Raw genomic sequence first — 23,442 nt, 5'->3', positions numbered from 1 at the left:
AAAGATACAGGGATATTCATTATTTATAGCATAGCCTTTTAGCAGGCAAATGAAATTTGCCTTATGTAAAGCTCTATAATTTAGTTTGAACTCCTTGTCAAATGGCTGCATTGAATGGATTAGTAAGTTTAACAGCAATTTGATAGAGATACTTTGATCATAGCATTATTATAAATTTGGAAATTGTATTAATTGGTTAAAAACAAATTTGGTATTTATTTCAGGAATTTTGTCTGAAAATGTGGCATTTTTATATAGTTGTATAAGACTGATTTTTAGGAGGAATAACAATGTTTTCTAGCAGATGGATGTTTTCTAATACAATTATATAATGTTACTTTTATGTTAATGTACTATCTACCACTAAATATTTTTGGCTGCACTAGAATATAATGTGAAATGAGCATATATCTAGGCTGAGTACCAAGCAATTTTTTTATTATAGAGTTGCTTCTGTCATTTTATTTTTTTTCTTCAGTAATATCAAATTTGATAGTTATAATTTAATTTTAGGTTTTAAAAATGTTAGTAATTTGCCAAAACCGGTTTGGCTCAGTGGATAGAGCGTCGGCCTGTGAACTGAAGGGTCCCGGGTTCGATTCCGGTCAAGGGCATGTACCTTGGTTGTGGGCACATCCCCAATGGGGGGTGTGCAGGAGGCAGCTGATCGATGTCTCTCTCTCATCGATGTTTCTAGCTCTCTATCCCTCTCCCTTCCTCTCTGTGAAATATCAATAAAATATATTTTAAAAAAATGTTAGTAATTTATCTCTTCAGAGTATTTACTGCTTATCAGCAGTGTTGAAGCATTGTCATCTCTTCCCTCAGCATGGCCGTCTCAGTTGCTCCAGTCGGAAACTTGGAAATCTTAGTACTTCTGGATACCTCATCCTTGGCTTACACTGACTGTATGAATGCAAATTTTTATCAAGTCCTGTCTGCCTCCAAAATAACTTGAATATACCACTTTCTTCAATATCCACTGACCCATCCTAGTCGAGGGAACTACATTTTTCTTGGGAATATTGTAGTATCTTATTTCCTCAAACTTTCCCTGACTCAGTCCATTCCTTTGTGTTAGTTTCTATTTCATTTTAAATTTTATTGAAGAAATGTATGCATCATGTTTAAGAAGTTAAATATTTCCGTAAGAGAACATAAATAGCAATACCCAAGTCCAGTTGCTCTCACCCTTCCAGCCTCCACCATTGAGCCCCACACTAAGTCTCTTAGCTCTTCCTCCTTGGAGGAGTTTATGTCCAGTTTTCAAAATCTAAATGCCTGTTATTTGTGATTTTTTAAATTTTGGATATGATTTATTGACTCTCTACTATAGAAGATGATTTCACTCTCATATATTCTCTTCCCCTCACATTTACACAATTCACTTCCTCTTTTTCCCATATAGTTGTGTCACAATTTTGACGTGAATCAGTCAACCATGGCTTAGTTGTAAAGAACAAGTTATTCTTGGCTTAGTTATTCTTTACAGTTGAGCCATGATTTCTTAAATTCTGTTTTCCTTAAGCTAATAACTTCTGTTAGCTTTTCTGTACTTTCACTAATTTTTCTGCCAGATGTGAATGTATTGAGTGTGTCCACTCAATGTGTTTAAACACTTCAGATACCTTTCCTCTTTCAGAGACTCAAGGCTCTTAGAATCACTGTCCTCTTGGTACTTACTGTCGGGACTGTTGTTCTTAAGGTCTGCTCAGCGCTTTGTTCCAGGATCTCACTTTACTGTTAACCTGGGAATTTCAAATATTTTCTTTCTCTGTTGGCTTCTGGTTTCCTGGATCCCATCTCTTTTCTGTTTCTTAATTTGCTAGTTTGTTTTAATGGAACACATTCTACTAGTTCTCTGAGAATAGGTGCATAGAAGGAAAATTCTGAGACTTGAATGTCTGAGAATGTCTGTAGTATACTTTCATACTTAATGTATATTTTTGTTGGATTTAGAATTCTAGGAATTTGATGGCATTGTCTCAGTGGTCTTTTAGCTTCCAGTGTTGCTATTGAGATATCTGATAACCACCTGATTCCTGTTTTTCTGTATGTGATATATTTTTCTTTTGTTTTTTAATTTGACAGATTTTATGGTTTTGTGTCTAGTATGTTGTAATTTTTTTGATGCAAGGCCTTCATTTGAGTCTTTTTTTCCTCTTAATTCATTGTAATAGGTCCTAGACCAGCCGTGGGCAAACTACGGCCCGCGGGCCGGATCCGGCTGTTCTATCCGGTTCTCTTGCTCTCCCCTCCGCTCCTTTACTTTGAATTTATATTAGTTCACACAAACACTCCATCCATGCTTTTGTTCCGGCCCTCCGGTCCAGTTTAAGAGCCCATTGTGGCCCTCGAGTCAAAAAGTTTGCCCACCCCTGTCCTAGACACATCTTTTCTTGTCCTTCAAGATCTAGAGCATTTTCATGAATTTTCTTGTGTATGTGTAAGTTTCCATTTTCTCTGTTCTCTCTTAAAATTATTTTTCTTATTCAGATATTGACTCTTATGGACTCTTCTAATTAACATAACATTTTTGTTCCTACTTTTAGCTTACTGTTCAAAAGATTTTATCACTTTATCTCACAATTCTTCTGTATATATATGTTTTAAATTTTTTTTTTCATTTCCAAAAGCTCTATTTTGACTCTGGTTATTTCTTTTTTAATCCTCCTGGTTTTTCTAATGGGAGCAGTGTTTATTCTTACCTATCTGAGAATAATAATTATGTGGTTTTGTCTTTTTCTTTTCTCAGTTTTCTTTTGTTCCCTGCCCTAACTCAGTTTCCTGAGTTCTTTTTTTTCTTCCTATAGATCCTGGGTTTTTTCTGGTGGTCTTTGGTGTTCCAGCAGGGCTCTTATTTTGAACCTTGTACCCCTTCAGCAGACAAGCCTGTGGAACTAAACACTTTTTTATCTTCATTCATTCATTCATTCATTCATGTTTAATCCTCACCCAAGGATATGTTTATTGATTTTAGAAAGAGAGGAAGGGAGGTATAGAGAAACATCACTTGGTTGCTTCCCCAATGTGCCCCAACCGGGGACTGAACCCAAAACCTAGGAATGTTCCCAGACCAGGAATCAAACCCGAGACCTTTTGGTGTATGGGACGATGCTCCAACCAACTGAGACACTCAGCCAGGGCTGAACACTTTTTTTAAATGAAAGGAAATAAATTCTATTAAAATACTTTTATCAAAATATTTTTAAACTGTTATATAGCAATGTATGTGTTTTTTAATAATCTATTAAATAAGACCTAGAGGTGAGAGAGCATAATATTGATGATAATTGTAAGTGTTTTTGAGGTATCTTGTAATGCAATTTGAAAATACATTATTTTTATTAGTGACAGTCACAATAATTGCTAATTCTTCTGTAACCTGTAGTCACAATAATTGCTAATTCTTTTCATTTATAATGAAAAGGAATGTCATTTCAGTTAGAGGTTACTACAGAATACAAATTTAATTTTTTTACATCTAAGTTCTTGAGCCCTTTGAATTCTATTAGCAGACCCTGTAGGGGATCAACAATCCTTTAATCAGAGGTTTCTTAAACTGTCTGGTCATTGGTTGTCAGCTCAGAGTGAGGTGCTGGAGAGGGAGAGACAGAGAAACATCAATGTGAGAGAGACACATCGATTGGAAGCTCTGACTGAATGGGGCTTGACAAATGGTAGGCTTTACTTTGGGCTGTGGGGTGCTCGGCTTTCATGATCTGTGGATCATGATCTTGAATCTCTTGAGATTCAAGCCTCTTCAGAGGAGGACCCATCAACCTGCCTATAGAGCAGAACTCAAGTCATCTGTGTTCACCCTCGTGTAGTCTGCTAATAGCATTTGCTTTTGTGATTTTACTGGATGGTTATAATGTTCGTTACATCCATTCTTACTAAATAAGACAGTTCTGGGAAGGGATGCAACTGTCTTTAATGTTTTGAAAGCCTTAATAAGACAGGAAAACCTGGCTATTTCTTGAGTTTATGTTTAATTTCCAACTTAATTTTCCAGGAGCTTTCAAGTTGTGGATGGAATAAAAAAGAAAAATATAGTTCCGCACCAAATGCAGTTGCCTTCACAAGAAGATTTAATCATGTGAGTTGCTTATAAAGTTTTGTTGTTTAGTTTCTGAAATATAATTCCTCAGTATGTAATTTTTCATAAAGAAATAGTTTAACTTTACATCTGTTCTGGAACATTTTCAGCCCATATCTCTTCAAATGTTGTCTCTCTGCGTAATCTCTTCTTTTTTTCTTCTGTAATTCCTTTTAGAAATTTGTTAGAACTTGTCACTTTTTCCTACTTGTCTTAAACTTTCATATGTTGCATCCTACCCCTTGTGCTCATTCTGTGTGATTTTCTCAGATCTATAATTTAGTTCACTAAATCTCTTCAGACGTGTCATATCTATTTTAAAAGTGTGATTTTACCCTAGTGTCATTTTTTCTTATTTTTTATAAGTCCTTAAATCATTTTCAACATTTCATTGTATTATTTTTTGTTGTTGTTGTTAATCCTCACCCGAGGATATTTTCCCATTGATTTGTAGAGGGAGTAGAAGGGAGAGGGAGAGACAGAGAGAAATATCTGTGAGAGAGACACATTGATTGGTTGCCTTCTGCATGCACCCCGACCAGGGCCTCCTGTAACCACAGAACATGCCCTTGGCTCTATCCACTGAGCCAAACCAGCGAGGGCAATGTTTTGTTTTATATTTTCTGTGTTATCATCCAAAGTCCTTGGGGGTAATAAACCTCTGTTATTTCTGCTGAACCTTCCTCGCAATAGTTTGTTCTCTTAGGCATTTTGTAATTTTGGATTGAGAGCTCAGTCTGTTTAAGCTTTACCTGTGGGGATTTTGCCGCCACCTGGATTGAGAGTATATCCCTTCTGAGAGGCTTTTGTTTGCTGGTTCCAAGGGCTATCTCAGACCTAGGACTGACTATGACTATTCTTTATGTTAAGTGTTTTGTTTAGGGAATATCTGTATTTCTCTGTAGTGAAAATTTAAACTCAAAATCCAACTAAGGGCAGGTTGCAAATTCTCATAAAAGACTTATTTTTCTCCTCCCTCTGCCAGTGGGTAAGTTGTTCTATAATTGTACTATATATTGTCAGCATACTCACTCTCCATTAACCCTCTTGGTTCTGTGAATAAGCGTGTATTTAAAACAACCATCCTTATGTTGATGTTTCTTTAGTCATTTTGGTTGTCTGAAGCTCATCCTCAAGTAGGTTACTCAGGAAAGACTCATTGGAACAATAATTCCTGAACTCTTAACATGTTGGCAAGTTTGCCTGTCTTCTGTATGAAATTAGATATTGTACTCAATTTTTTTTTCTGTCAGTGTTGCTGTTGAAAAGTTTGATGATAATTACATTTTCTTCTTCTAAAAAATCACTTTCTCTTTTTGTCTCAATGGCCAAAATATTTTTTTTCTTTTAAGTCCAGTAATATTATTAAACTGTATCTTGGTATTGGTCGTCTGGGTCAGGATTCTTAGGTGGGGTTGACTTTAGCGGGGACTGCCGACTGGGGAGCACCCACACTTAGCCTTTCCAGCCTGGTGGTCTGAGTGAAGCTAGACCTCTTCCATGGTAGCCTAGTGACCGGGAGACCTTGTCCTGGAGGCCAGCAGCCATTTCTTTAACCGTCTATTCATCGAGGCACTCAGGAGCCTGTCCAGACCCAGTGAGAGGTGACAACTTTCAATGAGAGGAATGACAAAGGATTTGTGGTCATCTTTTATTTATTTTCTTTTAGGACACACATTTTATTTATTTTGTTGTTTTTTCCATTTTTTAAAATCATCATATTTGTCTTAATATTTATCTCACATTAAAGTTAATTAAGTCAATGATTATGCAGTTTAGATTGCATTCTCAGTTGATAATTGCTAAGGTTATTGTTAAAATATCTAAAATATGACATTTTATTTATTTTAGAACTAAACTTAGAATCAGGGATAGTTATTGCCATTAGTAGCGCAAATATATTAACAGATATAAAGATGGCTTTGTAAAATATATACATTTTACTTTTACATCTACACTTGTGAAATATATACATTTTGACAGTTTACTGATGAAAATAGCAAGTAAAGTCTGAAATATTTCTCACTAAAAATAGGTGAAGAAATATGAAGTGGTGGCATTATCTTTTGCACTAAGATTTCTAACTACATCCTGTTTTTAGATTTATATAAATTTGAGCCAACTGATAGTGCTTTGATTTTTATTTTCATTGTACATGAGTTAAAATGTTACATGTGGCCAAAACCTGTTTGGCTCAGTGGATAGAGCGTCGGCCTGCGGACTGAAGGGTCCCGGGTTCGATTCCGGTCAAGGGCATGTACCTTGGTTGCGGGCACATCTCCAGTAGGAGGTGTGCAGGAGGCAGCTGATCGATGTTTCTCTCTCATCGATGTTTCTAACTCTCTCTCCCTTCCTCTCTGTAAAATATCAATAAAATATATTAAAAAAAATTCTTTTTAAAAAAAAATGTTACATGTGTGTTACATTGTGTCATATGATAAGCAAACTGTTTTCACTTGCATAGAACATTTAGTAATGTTATAAATCTAATCCACCTTCTGATGAAGGATTTTAAATGTTCTTTAAAAGAAATCATGACCGTAGTTTCACTGAACTAGAAAGCACTCCATAATTTTTAAAATACAATCTTAACTTTAGAATGACTTGTGTGTATTTTTTATAGTATTTTATTTCATTTTATTCAGACCAAGAAAACCGTACTTGGGATTTTCCACACATAGGATTCTGCTCAGTATAAATAAATGGCAAGTGGGATTACATAGCTATGGAAAAACGTGCTCTACGTAGCATATTTTCCAGTGTCTAGTCTAAGAGGTTACCCGATTCTGCCAAAGTATTTCAAAATACAGCAAAAAACACTTGTATTTGCTCATGTTTTATCACGCTGGCTTTATTGCACTCTCTCAGCTCTTTTCCTTCAAAATTTATATTAGCTTCTACAGATTAAAAATAGTAGTGGTGTTTTTATGTGTGTGCACACATATACACATATGTGTATCTATGTCTATATATGTGACGTGTATGCAACATTTGAAGATTAGTTATGTCCTGGTGGTGAGTCAAGGGAAAGAGAAAGCTCTAGCTGGGTCTTCATGTAGCTCTTGTCATTACTGTGATCCTAGTGAGTAAAGAATCTTGCCATTCACCTATTTTTAATTTTTATTTGCAGGTAAGCTTTTGGGTTGTTAGAGAGATTCTTCATGCTCAGACATTAAAAATTAGAGCAGAAGTTTTGAGCCACTATATTAAAACTGCGAAGGTAAGAAAAACTTGTGTTTCTATTTTTTTAGTTCAACCACTCAGCAATGTTTGTGAATATTTGCCTGTGATACTTTATTTACTATTTACTGATGCTGGAAATTAAGACGTATTGATTCATATAAGTCAATTTTTTAAACTTCTTGTAATAATTATATAACTTAGCTCACCTGTGAATGAAGGAAGATGTAATAAAATAAGTATACCATTTTAAGCGTTTTCTCTGCTTTTTCCTTTATTTCTCTATCTTTTATATCTTTCATACCTTTTTTCTCCCTCTATTAGAATAGCTGAATGACATGATTTATTTGACTGAATAAGTAGACAGGTCAGATTGTGGTGAAGTCCTGTATTTACTAGTAAATATTGGACTCTTCTGCAGGTGATTAAGAAAGCCTTGTAGAATTAAATAGAATGCATAGCAATTAATTGTTTTTGAAATAGATCATTCTGCCAACGATGTGGGGAATGATAAGACTTTATTTTTCAAAGAATAGTATAAATGAGGATGTTAACCAAATACATTAATTGCGTAGTTTTGGGGGGGGCATATGTAATAAATGCAGCAAGAGAAATGGAACATATATTTAAAGGACAGGCAGAATTTAGAGAGGAGGATGGAACAAACATTCCACAAGAAGATCCCAAGATTTCATTAAAACTTGTGACAACTCCATGTCCTGGCCAGGTGGCTCAGTTGGCTGGAGCATCATTCCATACACTAGAAGATAGCGGGTTCTATTCCTGGTCAGGGCACTTGCCCAGGTTGCAGGTTCAATCCTAGGTCGGTGCATAAGCGGGAGGCAACCGATCATTGTTTCTCTCCCCTCCCCTCCTTCCTCTCTGAAAAAAAAAAAAATCTATAAAACTTGTAACAACTCCAAATTTATGTTAAGTTCACTAAAAAGTGGTGCACTTGTAGCCACATCATTCTTCTTGTAATAATTATATAACTTAGCTCACCTGTGAATGAAGGAAGATGTAATAAAATAAGTATACCATTTTAATAGTTTTAAGTTTTGTAATTACTGTAAAATTACAATTATTGTAAGTCATACCTCTTGCTTATTTTTCTTGAGCTTATGGAACAATTGTATTCTAACGTTTTGTGGCACTAGATGGCAGAACTAGCCTTCTAAAATTGGATATTCTGCAGAAAAACATTCTTTGTGGTGTGTTAGGTAAATATTGGGTTTTAGCTTACAGAAATTCATGACTTTTCTCCATAGATTATGCATTTGCATTATTGTTTCCTCACAACTTTGTTAGTTTTTTATGTGCTTGTATATTCTACTTAAAATCACCAAATTTTGCCCATCAAACCTGCCATTACCCTGCTCGTCAAGTAGGCATTTAGTTCCAGTTTAGGCTTTTAGACTTTGAGTTATGTTTGACGGTGCTTGCTTTTATCACAAGCCCTATATTTATAACTTTTTGTCTCATCAGTGTCTCTTAAATCTGTTCTGACTCTCTGCCTTCTACATTAAGTTTGTTACAAAGCTGGCAGGTCTTCTCTTCTTTGAGTAGATTGTATCAGTTCGGGTTCTCGGGAGACAGTGAAATATGTATAAATATGTAATGTGTAAATTGACTTAAAGAATTGACTCCTGGGGTTGGGGTTCGGGTTGGGTTTGGGGTCGGGGCTGGCAAGTGTGACATCTGTAGGGCAGGCGGACAGCCTTGAATCTGAGGCAGGAGTTGAGGCTGCAGCTTGGAGGCCGAATTTCTTCTCTAGGAAACCTCAGTTTTTTTCTCTTAAGGTGTTTCAATATATATAATATGAATGAATTATATATTTCAGTTCATTCTTTTCCATGAATAATCATTCCAGCAGCATTCTTAAAAATCCTTCTTTCTTAAAGCTCTCTTTATTTTATTTTGTCTGACAGCATCTTTTTGTCACACTTGTTCTTGAAAAAATGCTATTTCAGACTTACAGGTTGTTGATCTTTTAATGTGTTTACTCTGTTTGGGATTCCTTGAGTTTCCAGCCTTAGGAATGACTGTCTTTTAGTAATTTGGGAGAATAATCTGCCATTATCTCACAAATACTGTTTCTACCCCATTATTTTTTACTATCTCCTAACAAATGAGATAAATGTTGGCCTTTTTTGCTGTACCTTTCATGTCCCTTAACTTATTTTAAGAATTTTTAAAACTCGTTGGCTTTTATGTTGCATTCTGGATAGGGCCTTCACATTTAATCTTCTTTTATTTGAAGGCCATACCTGATGTTGTTCTCCATTTGTGAGTTCTTATTTCCTTGTGTGTTTTTCATTTTCCTTTTTTTTACTTGTGTTTATATTTCTTGAAACTTTATGGGAATTCTTTGAGACCTGAGTTAAGGTGGCATACTAGGCTGAGTTCTCCAGAGAAACAGAACCCTTCTCTTCTCTTTGTTCTAATGTTCAGAACAGGCTTTTTTTTTTTTTTTTTTTTTTTTTTTTGTCTTGGAGTCGCTTGATAGGGCGTAGGACCATTTTAAATGACTGATTTTTATATAGGGCTCTTGGGATGTAAGCATCTCATAGTATGAAGAACTCTGAGAATAATCACAGAGTGTCAAGCAGATGTCTTGGCAAACGGATGGAACCTATTGTTAGGTACAAGTTGTCTGCAAGGTAAAAGCAAGGTCTGGACCTGGGAAGCAGGTGGATGTTCAAGCATGAACAAAGAACCCTGGATCTGGGGATTCAGGCAGGCGGAGGCAGGGAAGTGAGGAGGACTGTCAAAAGCAGGTTTGAGCTCTAACCCTGAATAATGGGGGTATTGAGTAGGAAACCAAATTAGGATCCTTTTCTTGAAACTTGGATCTTAGGACAGAGACTTAGTAATATTTTAGCGTAAAGGAGACTGCTTGCTGGGTACCAGGGTGCATGATTGTACCAGGTGAAGTTGATATGAGCCATATCTTTGTTTTTGTTATTATATTTCCCAAGTAGAAGTAGATTGGTTCCCAGAGCTTGGGGGCAATGCCAGGTTAGAAGGCAGAATTTCTATTGAGGGCCAAAAGCAACTTAGGGGTAAAATACGGGTGTTCTAAAGACAGATATTAACAGTGAGGGTGCTAAGTATGGACACTACCAATTACCTAGATTTTACTTGTTCATCTAAAGATTTTTTTGTGTTAATGCTCTTTATTTGTCACCTCTTCTCTTTTTCTTAAATCTTCAGAAACTGTACGAGCTGAATAACCTCCATGCACTCATGGCCGTGGTTTCTGGCTTACAGAGCGCCCCGATTTTTAGGTTGACAAAAACATGGGCGGTGAGTAATCCTCCTTAAGTTAATGAAAGGTTAGATTTCCTATTGGAAGTAAAGATGTATTCGTTTCTTTTGTAGTGCTTAGTAAGGTTAATATTATGATAATAGATAAGGATTTTTAAATAACTTTGTCCTCTGTTCTTTGAAACCTACATTTTTATGTCTCAAGTGTTTCAGGAGGCTTATCTGATAATTTTGGAATAAATTACAACTTGGTGCTTGTCTTTAATAAGCATCTAGACAATACAGCCTTTCATGTTTACTGATGGGAAGTGTAAATACATTTAATCATGTAAAAACTATGCTTTTGGAAAGTCTAAGGAAAATCTAAATTTTAAGTTTCAAAAAGTGTACTTGGTTTCCATTAAGTTTTAGTCAACTTTTGGGGGTTTTCCTGAGGAATAATGGAAAGCCTGAGAGTTAGCATGCTGTTATGCAGTGTTGCTGCACATTCTGATATGTTAATCATGTTTGGTTCTATTACCTTAGCAAGGTCAGGATGTGAATTTTTACGTCCGCAGGTTTGTATATTTCATCTTTGAGTGACATGATCCTGACCTCAAGCTTTCTAGGTATTTTTCGTTTAGATGTATATAAGTAAAATTTTACATTTAAGTAAGTGTGTTCATATTTAATACTGTTCTTCAATGTTAAAGGGATTAGCCTAGTGTCACTTTCAGTTTTCATAGTGTCTGCAGACAGATGTTACTCATGAAAACCAGGGTAGATTTCTATATTGGAAAAACATTAGTGTGGAAGAACTTACACCCCTCTTTATATTTCAGAAACACCTGAGTGAAGGGTTTTCCTACTTTAAAATTTATTTTTAAATAATGATGTCCTTATTCTCTTTTCTTAATTATGAATTTCATGGAGGAATGGAAATGATTATAAATATACAGTTATGAATTCCATCTTTGAAGTTATAGGGAAAAGAATTACACTCTGATTTATACTGTGGTTTAGAAATGAGCTACATTTTCCTCAAGTTAATTTTCGTTTTCCTTGAAGATATTTTTATTGTCTCCTTCATGTATTTGCATGGAAAAGATTTTTTAAAATTTAGTAACAGCTCCATTATTAATCTAAATAAAATTTTTGGTGTTTATATTAAATTTTAAAATATTCCATACTGTACCAGGCACTATGTAATTTGCTTGACATAAAACAGTAAGTGATACAGACAGCCCATTTTTACATAGCTAATAGTCTACTGGGAAAAGATAAACTGTAAATAAATAAATGATGTATCATAGATAGTGATGAACGCTCAGAAGAAAAACAGTAAATGGGACAGAGGGGAAGCAGGGAAGTATTTGATATAATATGTTGTAAGAGAGTCTCTGATAAGTGAGAGTTGGGGAGAGACCTGGAGGAATTGAGAGAGCCATTCACATGGCTATCTGGGAGAAGAGAATTCCAAGCAGAGGTAGTAGCCAGTACAAAGGCCCCAGTAATGTTCAAAGATAGCAGGGTGGTCACTGTTGACAGTGGAGTAAGCTAGGGAGCGGTTGATGGTAGGAGATGAGTCCAAAGAGGTGGCATCGACACAGATACTGGAGATGCTATTTGCTGATATTCAGGGCAGTGTAGATATTATTTGGGCGACTGACCTTGCTTTTCTTTTATTCTCCTTGATTATCTTTATGTTTTTCAAAGGGCACACACAACAAATCTTCCCTCAAACCTCTTAAAACAGTTTCAGTTGATTATTCAACTGTGTAGATACAGCCATTGGTCAAAGGGATAAAAAAAAAAATGTCAAAAATCCAAAAATGTAAACCAGTTTACAAATATTATGGCCATAGTTAAATTTGTCAAGAAAAACTTGTCAACAAAAATTGCTTAACCATTTAGAATAGCAAAGATGAAAATAATGTATTATAATTTACTAACTTAATGATTTTATGTACATGTCTGATTTTGTCATTTATGTATTACCAAAATATAATTAAAGAATGTATAACTTTGAAATTAAATTCAAATTTACAGTAAATACAACACAACAACACAACTTCAAGTCTTTGCTATAATAAAATGGGGTTTGGAAATAACTTAGGCTTTTCTGTTTGTTTTTTAGTTACTAAGTCGAAAAGACAAAACTACCTTTGAAAAATTAGAATATGTAATGAGTAAAGAAGATAACTACAAAAGACTCAGAGACTATATAAGTAGCTTAAAGATGACACCCTGCATTCCCTATTTAGGTGAGTTGACATCACCGTGTGTTCATTATGCCTGGTTGTTGCTCTGCTTAATCAGTAATTATATAAAATTCAAGATAGTTTAAAAGTGTTTGTAACCTTTAAAGAAATTTCTGGGATTATTAGGCTGAAGAGATTGACTAAAGGAATGTATTTTTATATTAAATTAGCCTTTGCTCTGAAGATTTTTCATTGACTATCATTTTCTCTTAAAAATAGACCATTTGGTAAAACAATACATTTTAGCTATTTTGTAATGTTTTTAAAGAATGAAACAGTAGTTTGCAATGAACTTTAATGCTGTAACAATATTTAGCATTAACTAAAGAAACTGACCAAGAGATTTATTGAATTTACTTTTAATATCATAAGTTCATGTTTTATACAGTTGGCAGATACTTTAGGGTGTATTTTGAAAAGTAGTCTCAATAATGTTGGTGTTACTGTTTTTCTGAATGAAATGAGCTGTTTGGCTGGGGGAATTTAGCTTTAGTGCTAAGACAAATAAATCTGTATTTGATATATCACTTGACTAAAGATTTACCTCTTTACTGTATATTTTACAGTGTTTATAAATTCCAAGAATTATTTAGACAATAACATTATAAGATTATTTTCAACAAAATATGAGTAATGTTTTTTTAGATGTTTAAATAAAAAGAAGTTTCAAACTGTCCTTTAAAAAAATAAGTTGGTTTGATCCTGTGTAGAGAGTAATGAAACGATAAACATTTCTTTCTTTCTAATATCCTTCTTTCTCCCATCTCCACTCTGTCTTTTATGTAACTACTCATAAGGATTTTTTGATAGCAATTTTGAAAGTGAATCGAAAAGCTGTTAGGTGTTCAGGAGGTGCTGCAGTGCCATCTTTGATGCCTTGACAGTACTGTGACGTGGAAGACAAAACAGCCAGAGGCAGTGATCCCCATTCAGCTGCTGTAGAGCATCAGGCTTAGTTTGTCAGAGAAGAGCTAAGGGACCTCCTGGGATTCTAGCGGAATGGGGAATGTTGTGCACCCTATGTCAAAGGCAGAATACCCCTCAACAGTGTAGATAATGGCACTATATACCAGAATAGTGTGTCCTGTTTCTTTGATAAATGACTCGGGCCATCGTGAGCATGACTGTACCAGAGAGCCTCTAAGGTGGATATTAGGAGAGACATTCTGCACGTGTCCGCTTTTTACTGTAGCCTTGGCTGTGCCCGTCTTGAAAATGTAATTTTGGGGAGAGGAGGAATAGAGCATTTAAAAAATATCAACATCTTCAAACTTTATAAGAACTTAAACTTTTCATAGCACAAAGAACATCTAACTGAAAATCGACAACCCTCGGTTCCAAAATGGCTTCACGTCATTGAATTGTCTTCTTTGAGCCCTGCTCTCTTTCCCTAGAAATACACACAGGACCGGAATCATGTTCTTTTTAAGGCGGAATGGGACCACAGTGATCTCTTTATGTTTTAGAAAACAAAGGACCAGAAGGTGGATGACCCGACTCATAGTCCTAAAAAACCTAGTTACTACAAACCCTCAATCTGAAGGTTTGATCTAGCATCTTTTCAATTATACCTGCTAAGCTGTTGTTCTAAAATTTGCTGGTTCTGTGATTGTTTTTTTCTCACTGAAATGTTTTTCTCAAATTCCATAATTTGTGTCTTTTAGAAACAGAAGTCAGTATTGTTTTCTATTGAAAAAGAGAAAATGGCAAAATAATAATAATTCTGGTGCTCACATGTCTAGTTTAGGGTCCTTGTTTTATATTTTCCGCAGTAGAGACTACAGGCAGGATTTGAAGTTGTCTCTGTGTGCATATACGTGTACCCTTATGCGCATACAGAGAGAGAAGCATGGTTGGAGTTTAGTGGAATCTGGAAAGGTTTTCCATTAAAGATTATACCTGCTTTCTCCAAACGCTGTCCCTGAAACAAACACCGTAATTATTTCTGTGGGTTAAAGCCAAGGAGGCAAATACTGGGTTGCAGAAGTTAATTTGGATAAACGTTAAAACCACTATCTTCCCCGTATCTTCAGTTTGCTGTCCCTTGACTTCTTCTCTTCAGTTTTCTTTAGTCTTGTATGTTCTCCTGGCCCAGAATCTTCCCTTTAACTATCACCATGTAACTCTCCTTCACGCCTAAGCCAGTAAAAGTCACCCTATTCCTCCTTTCTCCTTGCTGCTTCCATGTCACCACTGACTTCCAAGTTGAAGTATTTAATAACTATTTCTCAAGCCTCATCTTAAATTTGTGAGGTTGATACTAGTTATTTCTGCCTCTTGAAATTCTCCATTTGTAGCACCTGTCTCTCTTGGTTTACCTTCTGTATTCTGGCTTTTTTTTTAATTGGCTCCTCTTTCTCTGCCTTTGTCTTAAATCTGTTCTTCTAGAGGTGTCTCCGTCTACATTTTTTCTTATTCTTTTTTTTTTTTTTAATATATTTTATTGATTTTTTACAGAGAGGAAGAGAGAGGGATAGAAAGTTAGAAACATCGATGAGAGAGAAACATCGATCAGCTGCCTCCTGCACGCCCCCTACTGGGGATGTGCCCGCAACCCAGGTACATGCCCTTGACCGGAATCAAACCCGGGACCCTTGAGTCCGCAGGCCGACGCTCTATCCACTGAGCCAAACCGGTTTCGGCCATTTTTTCTTATTCTTTACACTCAATTGAAGTGGTCTCATTCAGACTTTTTCCACATATCACCTGATGACTCTCAGATCTAGACTAGACATTTATGTCTAGCTGCCTATGTAATTCCTGAGGCCTGATAGCATCTTAGGTATTCAGATACTGATTGCATGAGATATCTGTAGTAACTCTAAGTCAGCATCTTTCCCCTTCCTCCAAACCAGATCCCCATCTTATCTCCTAGCCTCATGTACCAGTGTTCATGGTGTCGCATTGTTTACACTACTCCCCCACACTAGAAACCTGGGGGTTTTACCGAATTTCTCCTCCTCATCTATTTCTCATATTCTCTGTTGGATTGAGATGCATCTTTCCGAGGGTTATCCAAAATTTAAAATCAAAAGGGGGGAAATGGCAAAGAACTTAGAGAATATACATTTTAATCCTATCTAATAAAAGAGTAACATGCAAATTGACCATCACTCCAAAACACAAGATGGCTGCCCCCATGTGGACACAAGATGGCCACCACAAGATGTCCAGCAGGGGAGGGCAGTTGTGGTCGATCAGGCCAGCAAGGGAGGGCAGTTGTGGGCAATCAGGCCAGCAGGGGAGGGAAGTTGGGAGGGACCAGGCCTGCAAGGGAGGGCAGTTGGGGGTGATCAAGCCTGCAGGGGAGGGCAGTTAGGGGTGACCAGGCAGGCAGAGGAGGGAAGTTGGGGGCAACCGGGCCTGCAGGGAAGGGCAGTTCAGGGGGACCCAGGCCTGCAGGGGAGAGCAGTGGGGGGGGGTGACCAGGCCTGCAGGGGAGGGCAGTTAGGGGTGACCAGGCCTGCAGGGGAAGGCCGTTAGGGACAAACAGGCTGGCAGGGGAGTGGTTAGGGGGTGATCAGGCTGACAGGCAGAAGTGGTTAGGGGCAATCAGGAAGGCAGGCAGGCGAGCAGTTGGGACTCAGCAGTCCTGGATTGTGAGAGGGATGTCCGACTGCCCGTTTAGGCCCGATCCTGCCCAGTAGGATCGAGCCTAAACAGGCAGTCGGACATCCCTCGAGGGGTCCCAGAAATGGAGAGGGTGCAGGCTGGGCTGAGGGACACACCCCCCCGTGCACGAATTTTGTGCACCGGGCCTCTAGTATCTATGTAATTTTATATATTGGCAGTCTTCATATATTATTCATCCCTTTACTAGTTTGTGAAGCACCTGAGGCTGTGATGTGATTGTGCAACATTTGGCATAAATATTTGGTAGACTTGTGAAAGGAAAATGAAACATTTCTCAGATAAATTATTGTGACTCAGTTTAACTTGTTTCCGGTATGAAAATCTTTTTAATATAGTGATGATTTTGTTTTATTTTATAGCAAATCTTGAAATTAAACGTATTCCATCTATCAGAACACACATGCTTTTCTTAAGGAAATGTGAAGCATTTTCAACTTACACAGCTGTGACTACTTGATTTATTTACATCATAGACAGCTGGTTCTTTTTTTATTCCTGATCTTCATTACCAAAGTGTTCTGAAGAATGAAGATTTAACAATAGTTTATATCCTGGTAATATTTACTTTATTCTTATTTTGTTCTAACTTAAAATGAATTAGGGTTATGATTTTTTAATTTAACTTGTCTCGATTTTAGAATCCTTTACCCCTCATAAGAAATAATTGCCAAAAATGTCAACATTTACAAGATGCTGTATGGTTGATAGGACAGAATTTGCTCTGAAGACATTTGAAAGATAACATTCATTATGGAAATTGGTAGTTTCTGTTTAACTGCCCTCTTAAAGCATACTGAATTTGCATAATGCTTCCCTTTATCCGAGCAATCTGTAGTGCCTAAAGAGAAGGTAAAGACTCATGGCATGTTTCTTAACATGAGAGATGTGATCCAAACTGATGGTGTTTGCCCCTAAAAATTATGATCAAAACGGACCATTCTTTGTGAAACCTAAAAAAGGAGGTGGAGTTCTATATGCTGACAAACTTTGATACTGCCAGATTTATCTATAATTCAATGTGGATTCAATTTTACGAAGTAGAAAATGTTTTTCTGGCTTTCAATTCATCATCCCTTGAAAAGTTGTCTCTTCTGTTGGTTCTCATTCAAAGTAAAAATTAGCCTGGACAGACAATACAGTAAATAATTCTTAGAGCAAGGATACAGTTTTTTTGGAGAGGAATAGTTTGGCAAATCTCAAGGAAAAAATTGTTTTATATGAGAATTATTGCTTACAATCTGAAAATCATTAACAGCACTCATTTGTTGTTGTCATTGAAGAACAATCTTAAGGGGCTTATGGAAGAATTTGGCATAGGAAATTTTGCTTTGCTGGAGAGGAAGAAAAGCAGAACATTGTGCAAAAATAATTTAGTTGTATGAAACATGATATTCTTTCATGTGCATTTTCTAGCCTCATTTCTATTTTACGTAATTTTGGGAAGATGCAGTAGCTCAACTGGCTTATGTTTTCTGGGAAAGAAAGCATACAGGGTGGGTCAAAAGTTGGTTTACAGTTGTTCGTATGGAAAATCATACAGTCGTATCTAATAAAGAGGGAATATGCTAATTGACCATCACACCCTCACAAATGGTGGTGCCCACAGCCAATAAAGAGGGAATATGCTAATTGACTGCCACACCCTCACAAGATGGCAGTGCCCACAGCCACAAGATGGTGGTGCCCAGTCCCCACAGACCCGCTTCATCCAGCTGGAGTCCCCCAGTCCCCTCAGCCCCACCTCATCCAGCCTCAGTCCCCCAGTCCCCTCAGCCCCACCTCATCCAGCCTCAGTCCCCCAGTCCCCTCAGCCCCACCTCATCCAGCCTCAGTCCCCCAGTCCCCTCAGCCCCACCTCATCCAGCCTCAGTCCCCCAGTCCCCTCAGCCCCACCTCATCCAGCCTCAGTCCCCCAGTCCCCTCAGCCCCACCTCATCCAGCTGGAGTCCCCCAGTCCCCTCAGCCCCACCTCATCCAGCCTCAGTCCTCCAGTCCCCTCAGCCCCACCTTATCCAGCCTCAGTCCCCCAGTCCCCTCAGCCCCACCTCATCCAGCTGGAGTCCCCCAGTCCCCTCAGCCCCACCTCATCCATCCTCAGTCCCCCAGTCCCCTCAGCCCCACCTCATCCAGCCTCAGTCCCCCAGTCCCCTCAGCCCCACCTCATCCAGCCTCAGTCCCCCAGTCCCCTCAGCCCCACCTCATCCAGCCTCAGTCCCCCAGTCCCCTCAGCCCCACTTCATCCAGCCTCAGTCCCCCAGTCCCCTCAGCCCCACCTCATCCAGCCTCAGTCCCCCAGTCCCCTCAGCCCCACCTCATCCAGCTGGAGTCCCCCAGTCCCCTCAGCCCCACCTCATCCAGCTGGAGTCCCCCAGTCCCCTCAGCCCCACCTCATCCAGCTGGAGTCCCCCAGTCCCCTCAGCCCCACCTCATCCAGCCTCAGTCCCCCAGTCCCCTCAGCCCCACCTCATCCAGCTGGAGTCCCCCAGTCCCCTCAGCCCCGCAGGGTTAGGTAGTTGGGGGCGATTGGGCTGGCAGGGGAGGGCAGTTGGAGGTGATTGGGCCAGGGGGGGAGGGCAGTTGAGGACGACCATGCCAGCAAGGGAGCAGTTAGGTGTCAATCAGGCCAGCAGGGGAGCGGTTAGGGGCCTAACAGGCTGGCAGGCAGAGTGATTAGGGGCAATCAGGCAGGCAGGCAGGCAAGTGGTTAGGAGCCAGCAGTCCTGGATTGTGAGAGGGATGTCTGAGTGTCCCCCCGAGGGGTCCCAGATTGGAGAGGGTGCAGGCTAGGCTGAGGGACATCCCCCCCACCCCCCGTGCACGAATTTCGTGCACCGGGCCTCTAGTACTAAATAATAATACAAGAATAAAATTCGAGTTTCACGTACTCACAACTATAAACCTACTTTTACCCCACCCTGTATTTCTAAAACTCTGGCAATAGCCCTAACCGGTTTGGCTCAGTGGATAGAGCTTCGGCCTGTGGACTGAAGGGTCCCAGGTTCGATTCCGGTCAAGGGCATGTACCTGGGTTGCGGGCACATCCCCAGTAGGGGGCGTGCAGGAGGCAGCTGATCGATGTCTCTCTCTCATTGATGTTTCTAACTCTATCCCTCTCTCTTCCTCTCTGTAAAAAATCAATAAAGTATATTTTTAAAAAAATAAAAATAAATAAAATAAATAAATAAAACTGGCAATAAGTAAATTGTTGCAGTTCTATATATTGCTTTCATTCAGTAGAAGCCCAGTTTTTGTTAAGCTTCTGCTCTTCTGTGGAACACAGATACCTTGTTTTGGTGTGTCTAGGTATGACTCCTTGCTCTTGTAGGGAGAGCTCCCCCTCCCACGCGCACTTAATTTCTTATTTAACATGTTAGGTTTTCATAACAGCCCTCCCCTTTACTTTTTTGAGAAAAGAAAAGCTGTTTTTAAAATAGCCCTCTGTAATACAGTGCCCTCTCCATCTCCTGTTCTCTGAAAGCACCATTTTATTTTCATCATGATGTTTGCATTAATCTCTATCCCCCTCAGCCGTATGTAAGCCCTTCTTTTTTTTTTTTTTTTAATCCTCACCCGAGGATATTTTTCCATTGATTTTTAGAGAGAGGGAAAGACCGAGAGAAATACGATGTGAAACACATCTATTGGTTTTCTCCTGCACAGGCCTGGGCCAGGGAGGAGCCTGCAACCGAGGTACATGCTCTTGACCGGAATCAAACCCGGGACTCTTCAGTCCGAAGGCCAGTGCTCTGTCCACTGAGCCAAACTGGCAGGGCTGTAAGCCCTTCTTTGTCTTGGTTCAAGGCTTTGTCCTTGGCATCTAGAACAAAAATAGGCACTTAGTAATATTTGTTGGTTGTATTAATTAATTAAATGATCCTTTTCTGGTTCTTCCCATTGGTCCTGTAATTTTATTTGTGTGGCATTTTTGTATACATTAACTCCTACCCACCCCAATTTTCTTTTGGTGCATCAGCTGGCTAACCAGTATTTGCTTAGCAGTAGGCTTGGTGCTACATAACAGTGAATGAAATGGACTTTATTCCTGCTTTTATGGAACATCACAGCTCTTTAAAACCATGGCTGAGGTGGCTGTTATAGCCTTGTGAATCTTCTATCTCCTGTTTCATGGAAGGGGTACATGCATGTCATTGCCAGGCCTTGTTTGAGGTGTCCTCATCTTAGCCAATGGAATGTTTAAAGCATGCCTACACTTACAAGGATCTTCAGGTTTTATCTGATCCTTTATTTTTCAGTAGTTTCTTCCTATCTTGATCTCTTAGTAAAATACGGTTCTTTAGTTTTACACTAGTTTTAGAAATTTCTATTAACCGATGCACAAATATTTTCAAAAATAATAGCTTTGGCCGAAACCGGTTTGGCTCAGTGGATAGAGCGTCGGCCTGCGGACTGAAGGGTCCCGGGTTCGATTCCAGTCAAGGGCATGTACCTTGGTTGCGGGCACATTCCCAGTGGGAGGTGTGCAGGAGGCAGCTGATCGATGTTTCTCTCTCATCGATGTTTCTAGCTCTCTATCCCTCTCCCTTCCTCTCTGTAAAATATCAATAAAATATATTTAAAAAAAAATAATAGCTTTACATTCATATTTTTATTCAGATAATTTCAACAAAGTCCAAAGCTTTCTGCAGCTTCTATGGGTATTGAGGTGTGTTTTTTTTCCTTCCCCTATGGTAGAATCGTACTTGGTTAAATGTATAAAAGGCTCTGAACTGATCTCAAAAATGCCTAATAGTTAAAAAATGTCACTGGCATTCAGTATTTAAACAGTGTTATTCCATTTTCCTTTCTTTGGTTTGGTTTGTAGGTGATGTACACCATGGATTGCTTTACCTTCTTCTCAGTAGTCTATATTGTATTCTAGAACAGTGTCAGGCGTGTTCAGGCATTTTCTTTTGAATCCTGAGAATGAGCTCTGACCAAATGGCAGCTCGCCTAGCTTTTCTTTGGCCAGAATTACATCCCCATTTTCCATTACCTCACTTATATCCTTTTTTATCCTTATTCTTTTTATATGTTTAAAATTCCTCTAACATTCTTTAATGGTATACGTAGTTTCTGAAGTTTATTTTAGATCACTCATTAGCTTATGATATAAAAAGGCTGGGGGTGGGGTTGCATTAATTTCTTTCCCGTGTTCATCATTTTTCTTTAAGAGCGTATCTCTTTAAAAAAAAAATAATAATGCATAGCAACTATACAGTACTGCATCTCAGTCATAAATATAATGTAATTCCCAAGTTCCAGCAGCTTTGCCAGTGGTACTTCCAACTGTTGATGTTTCAATAATTTGTAATTTTTTAAGCAAAAAATTGGAGATTAATAATAAGAATCTTTAAGATATCTTTATTGATTTCACAAAGTAAGGGAGAGGGAGAGAGAGAGATAGAAACATCAATACTGAGAGAGAACCATTGATCGGCTGCCTCCTACACACCCCCTTCTGGGAATTGAGCCCACAACCCCGGCATGTGCCCTTACTGGAAATCGAACCGTGACCTCCTGGTTCTTAGATTGATTCTCAACCACTGAGACACATCAACCGGGAAATAATAAAAATCTTAATAATTAACATTTACTCAGTACTTAATACTATATGCCTGATGTGCTGTGTACTTACATAAATTAATTATTAACAATTTATAAGGTAAGTGATATTATTCATATTTTACAAGTGGAGAAACTTAGACAAGGGAGGTTAATTGACTTGTAAAGATATGCATTTCAAATAATTCATTTATAGTTCAAGAAAAACAATATGAAATTATATCAATATTTTGGGAGTCTATGTAGATTGAAACTTAGTTCATTCTTTAATCTTTCTTATAATTATCTATAGAACTACAACATAATAACTGTTAAACCCACTGATAAAATTGAAAAGTGAGCTTATTTTTAGATGGCTTTTTTGGAGGTAGGGGGTGGGATTATGGCATTGTAAGTGGAATCAATCCTTTCTTACTTGGTTATCTTTCATAGACCCTAAAATAAAAGACTAAAAACTCGTTAGGGTGTAACAATCTTTAACTTACTATTAAGTATATAAAAATAGTATTACATTTACAAGTAATTTAAAACATATTCATGATTGTAGAAGTTTTTACAGGCTTTTTATATTATTACCAGGAGGAGACCTAAGAACAATAATGCTGGAAGAATTAACATTCTCATAGGATAACTCTCAAGTGAACATTAGACCGAAAATTTGGTCTTTATACTCTACCAGGCTTGAAGCCTAAGGATGTTTATTTATAGATATCAACTAAATTTCAAGGTGGTGTCTAATATTGGCATTTTCCAAAATCTCAAGTTTTAAAAGTAGACCTCAGAGATGCCAAATTTCCTAGGCATTGATTGTCTCCCACTGAGAATGACAGAGTCTAAATCTTTTTTAGGATAAGCTCCATTTCATTTATTAAAAATAACTGACATGAGTCTTTCGGTAAGCCGGTTCCAAAGTCATAGTCAATCTTAGTGAAGGTAATGCAACCATGGTTTTATTCCAGGTAACCTGCACAGTAGCTAGCTACTAGGCCTTTCCTACCACATAAGCAACCTGTCGACTCTCTCATAAGATCCTCATTAAGCCCTCACTGGTATATCTCAGTGGTTAGAGCATCAACCCGTGGATGGAATGTTCATGAGTTCGATTCCCCATCAAAGGCACGTTACCTGGGTTGCAGGTTCAATCCCCAAGTCATTGCGCTTACAGAAGGCAACCAATCGATGTTTCTCTCTCTCTATTCCTCTCCCTTCTTCTCTCTCTAGAGTCAATGAAAAACATATCCTTGGATGAGAATTTAAAAAACAACAATAAAATATCCCCATTAGGCTAAAATTCCTACTATGGCTATTCTTGCCTTAATTTTAATTTTAGCTTTTTTATGGTCCAGTCTCTTTCCTATCTGCCATAATAGCTGACATAGCTCTATTAGGTTATAATGAAGATCATAGGCCAGTGTAATTTTATGCCTGAAAACTTGGATATTATTTCTTTTAACACATTTA

At 38.1% G+C, this 23,442-nt stretch overlaps 1 protein-coding gene across 2 annotated transcripts in view; it reads left to right on the top strand.

Annotated features, from left to right (window-relative positions):
* The window catches only part of RALGPS2 (Ral GEF with PH domain and SH3 binding motif 2), a 127,969-nt gene that overhangs the window by 57,263 nt on the left and 47,264 nt on the right, over positions 1-23,442 (top strand). For both annotated transcript variants that reach the window (XM_080648351.1, XM_080648350.1), the window contains exons 5-8: positions 4,016-4,099; positions 7,230-7,319; positions 10,493-10,585; positions 12,663-12,789. In XM_080648351.1, the coding sequence (XP_080504477.1) occupies positions 4,016-4,099; positions 7,230-7,319; positions 10,493-10,585; positions 12,663-12,789 (394 nt within the window). The remainder of the gene's footprint in view (positions 1-4,015; positions 4,100-7,229; positions 7,320-10,492; positions 10,586-12,662; positions 12,790-23,442) is intronic.

The sequence above is a fragment of the Plecotus auritus genome (genome assembly GCF_963455305.1).
Source record: "Plecotus auritus genome assembly, chromosome: 12".
Lineage (NCBI taxonomy): Eukaryota > Metazoa > Chordata > Mammalia > Chiroptera > Vespertilionidae > Plecotus > Plecotus auritus.
Note: the sequence above shows the minus strand (reverse complement) of the source record. Positions and strands in the feature narration are given on the sequence as shown.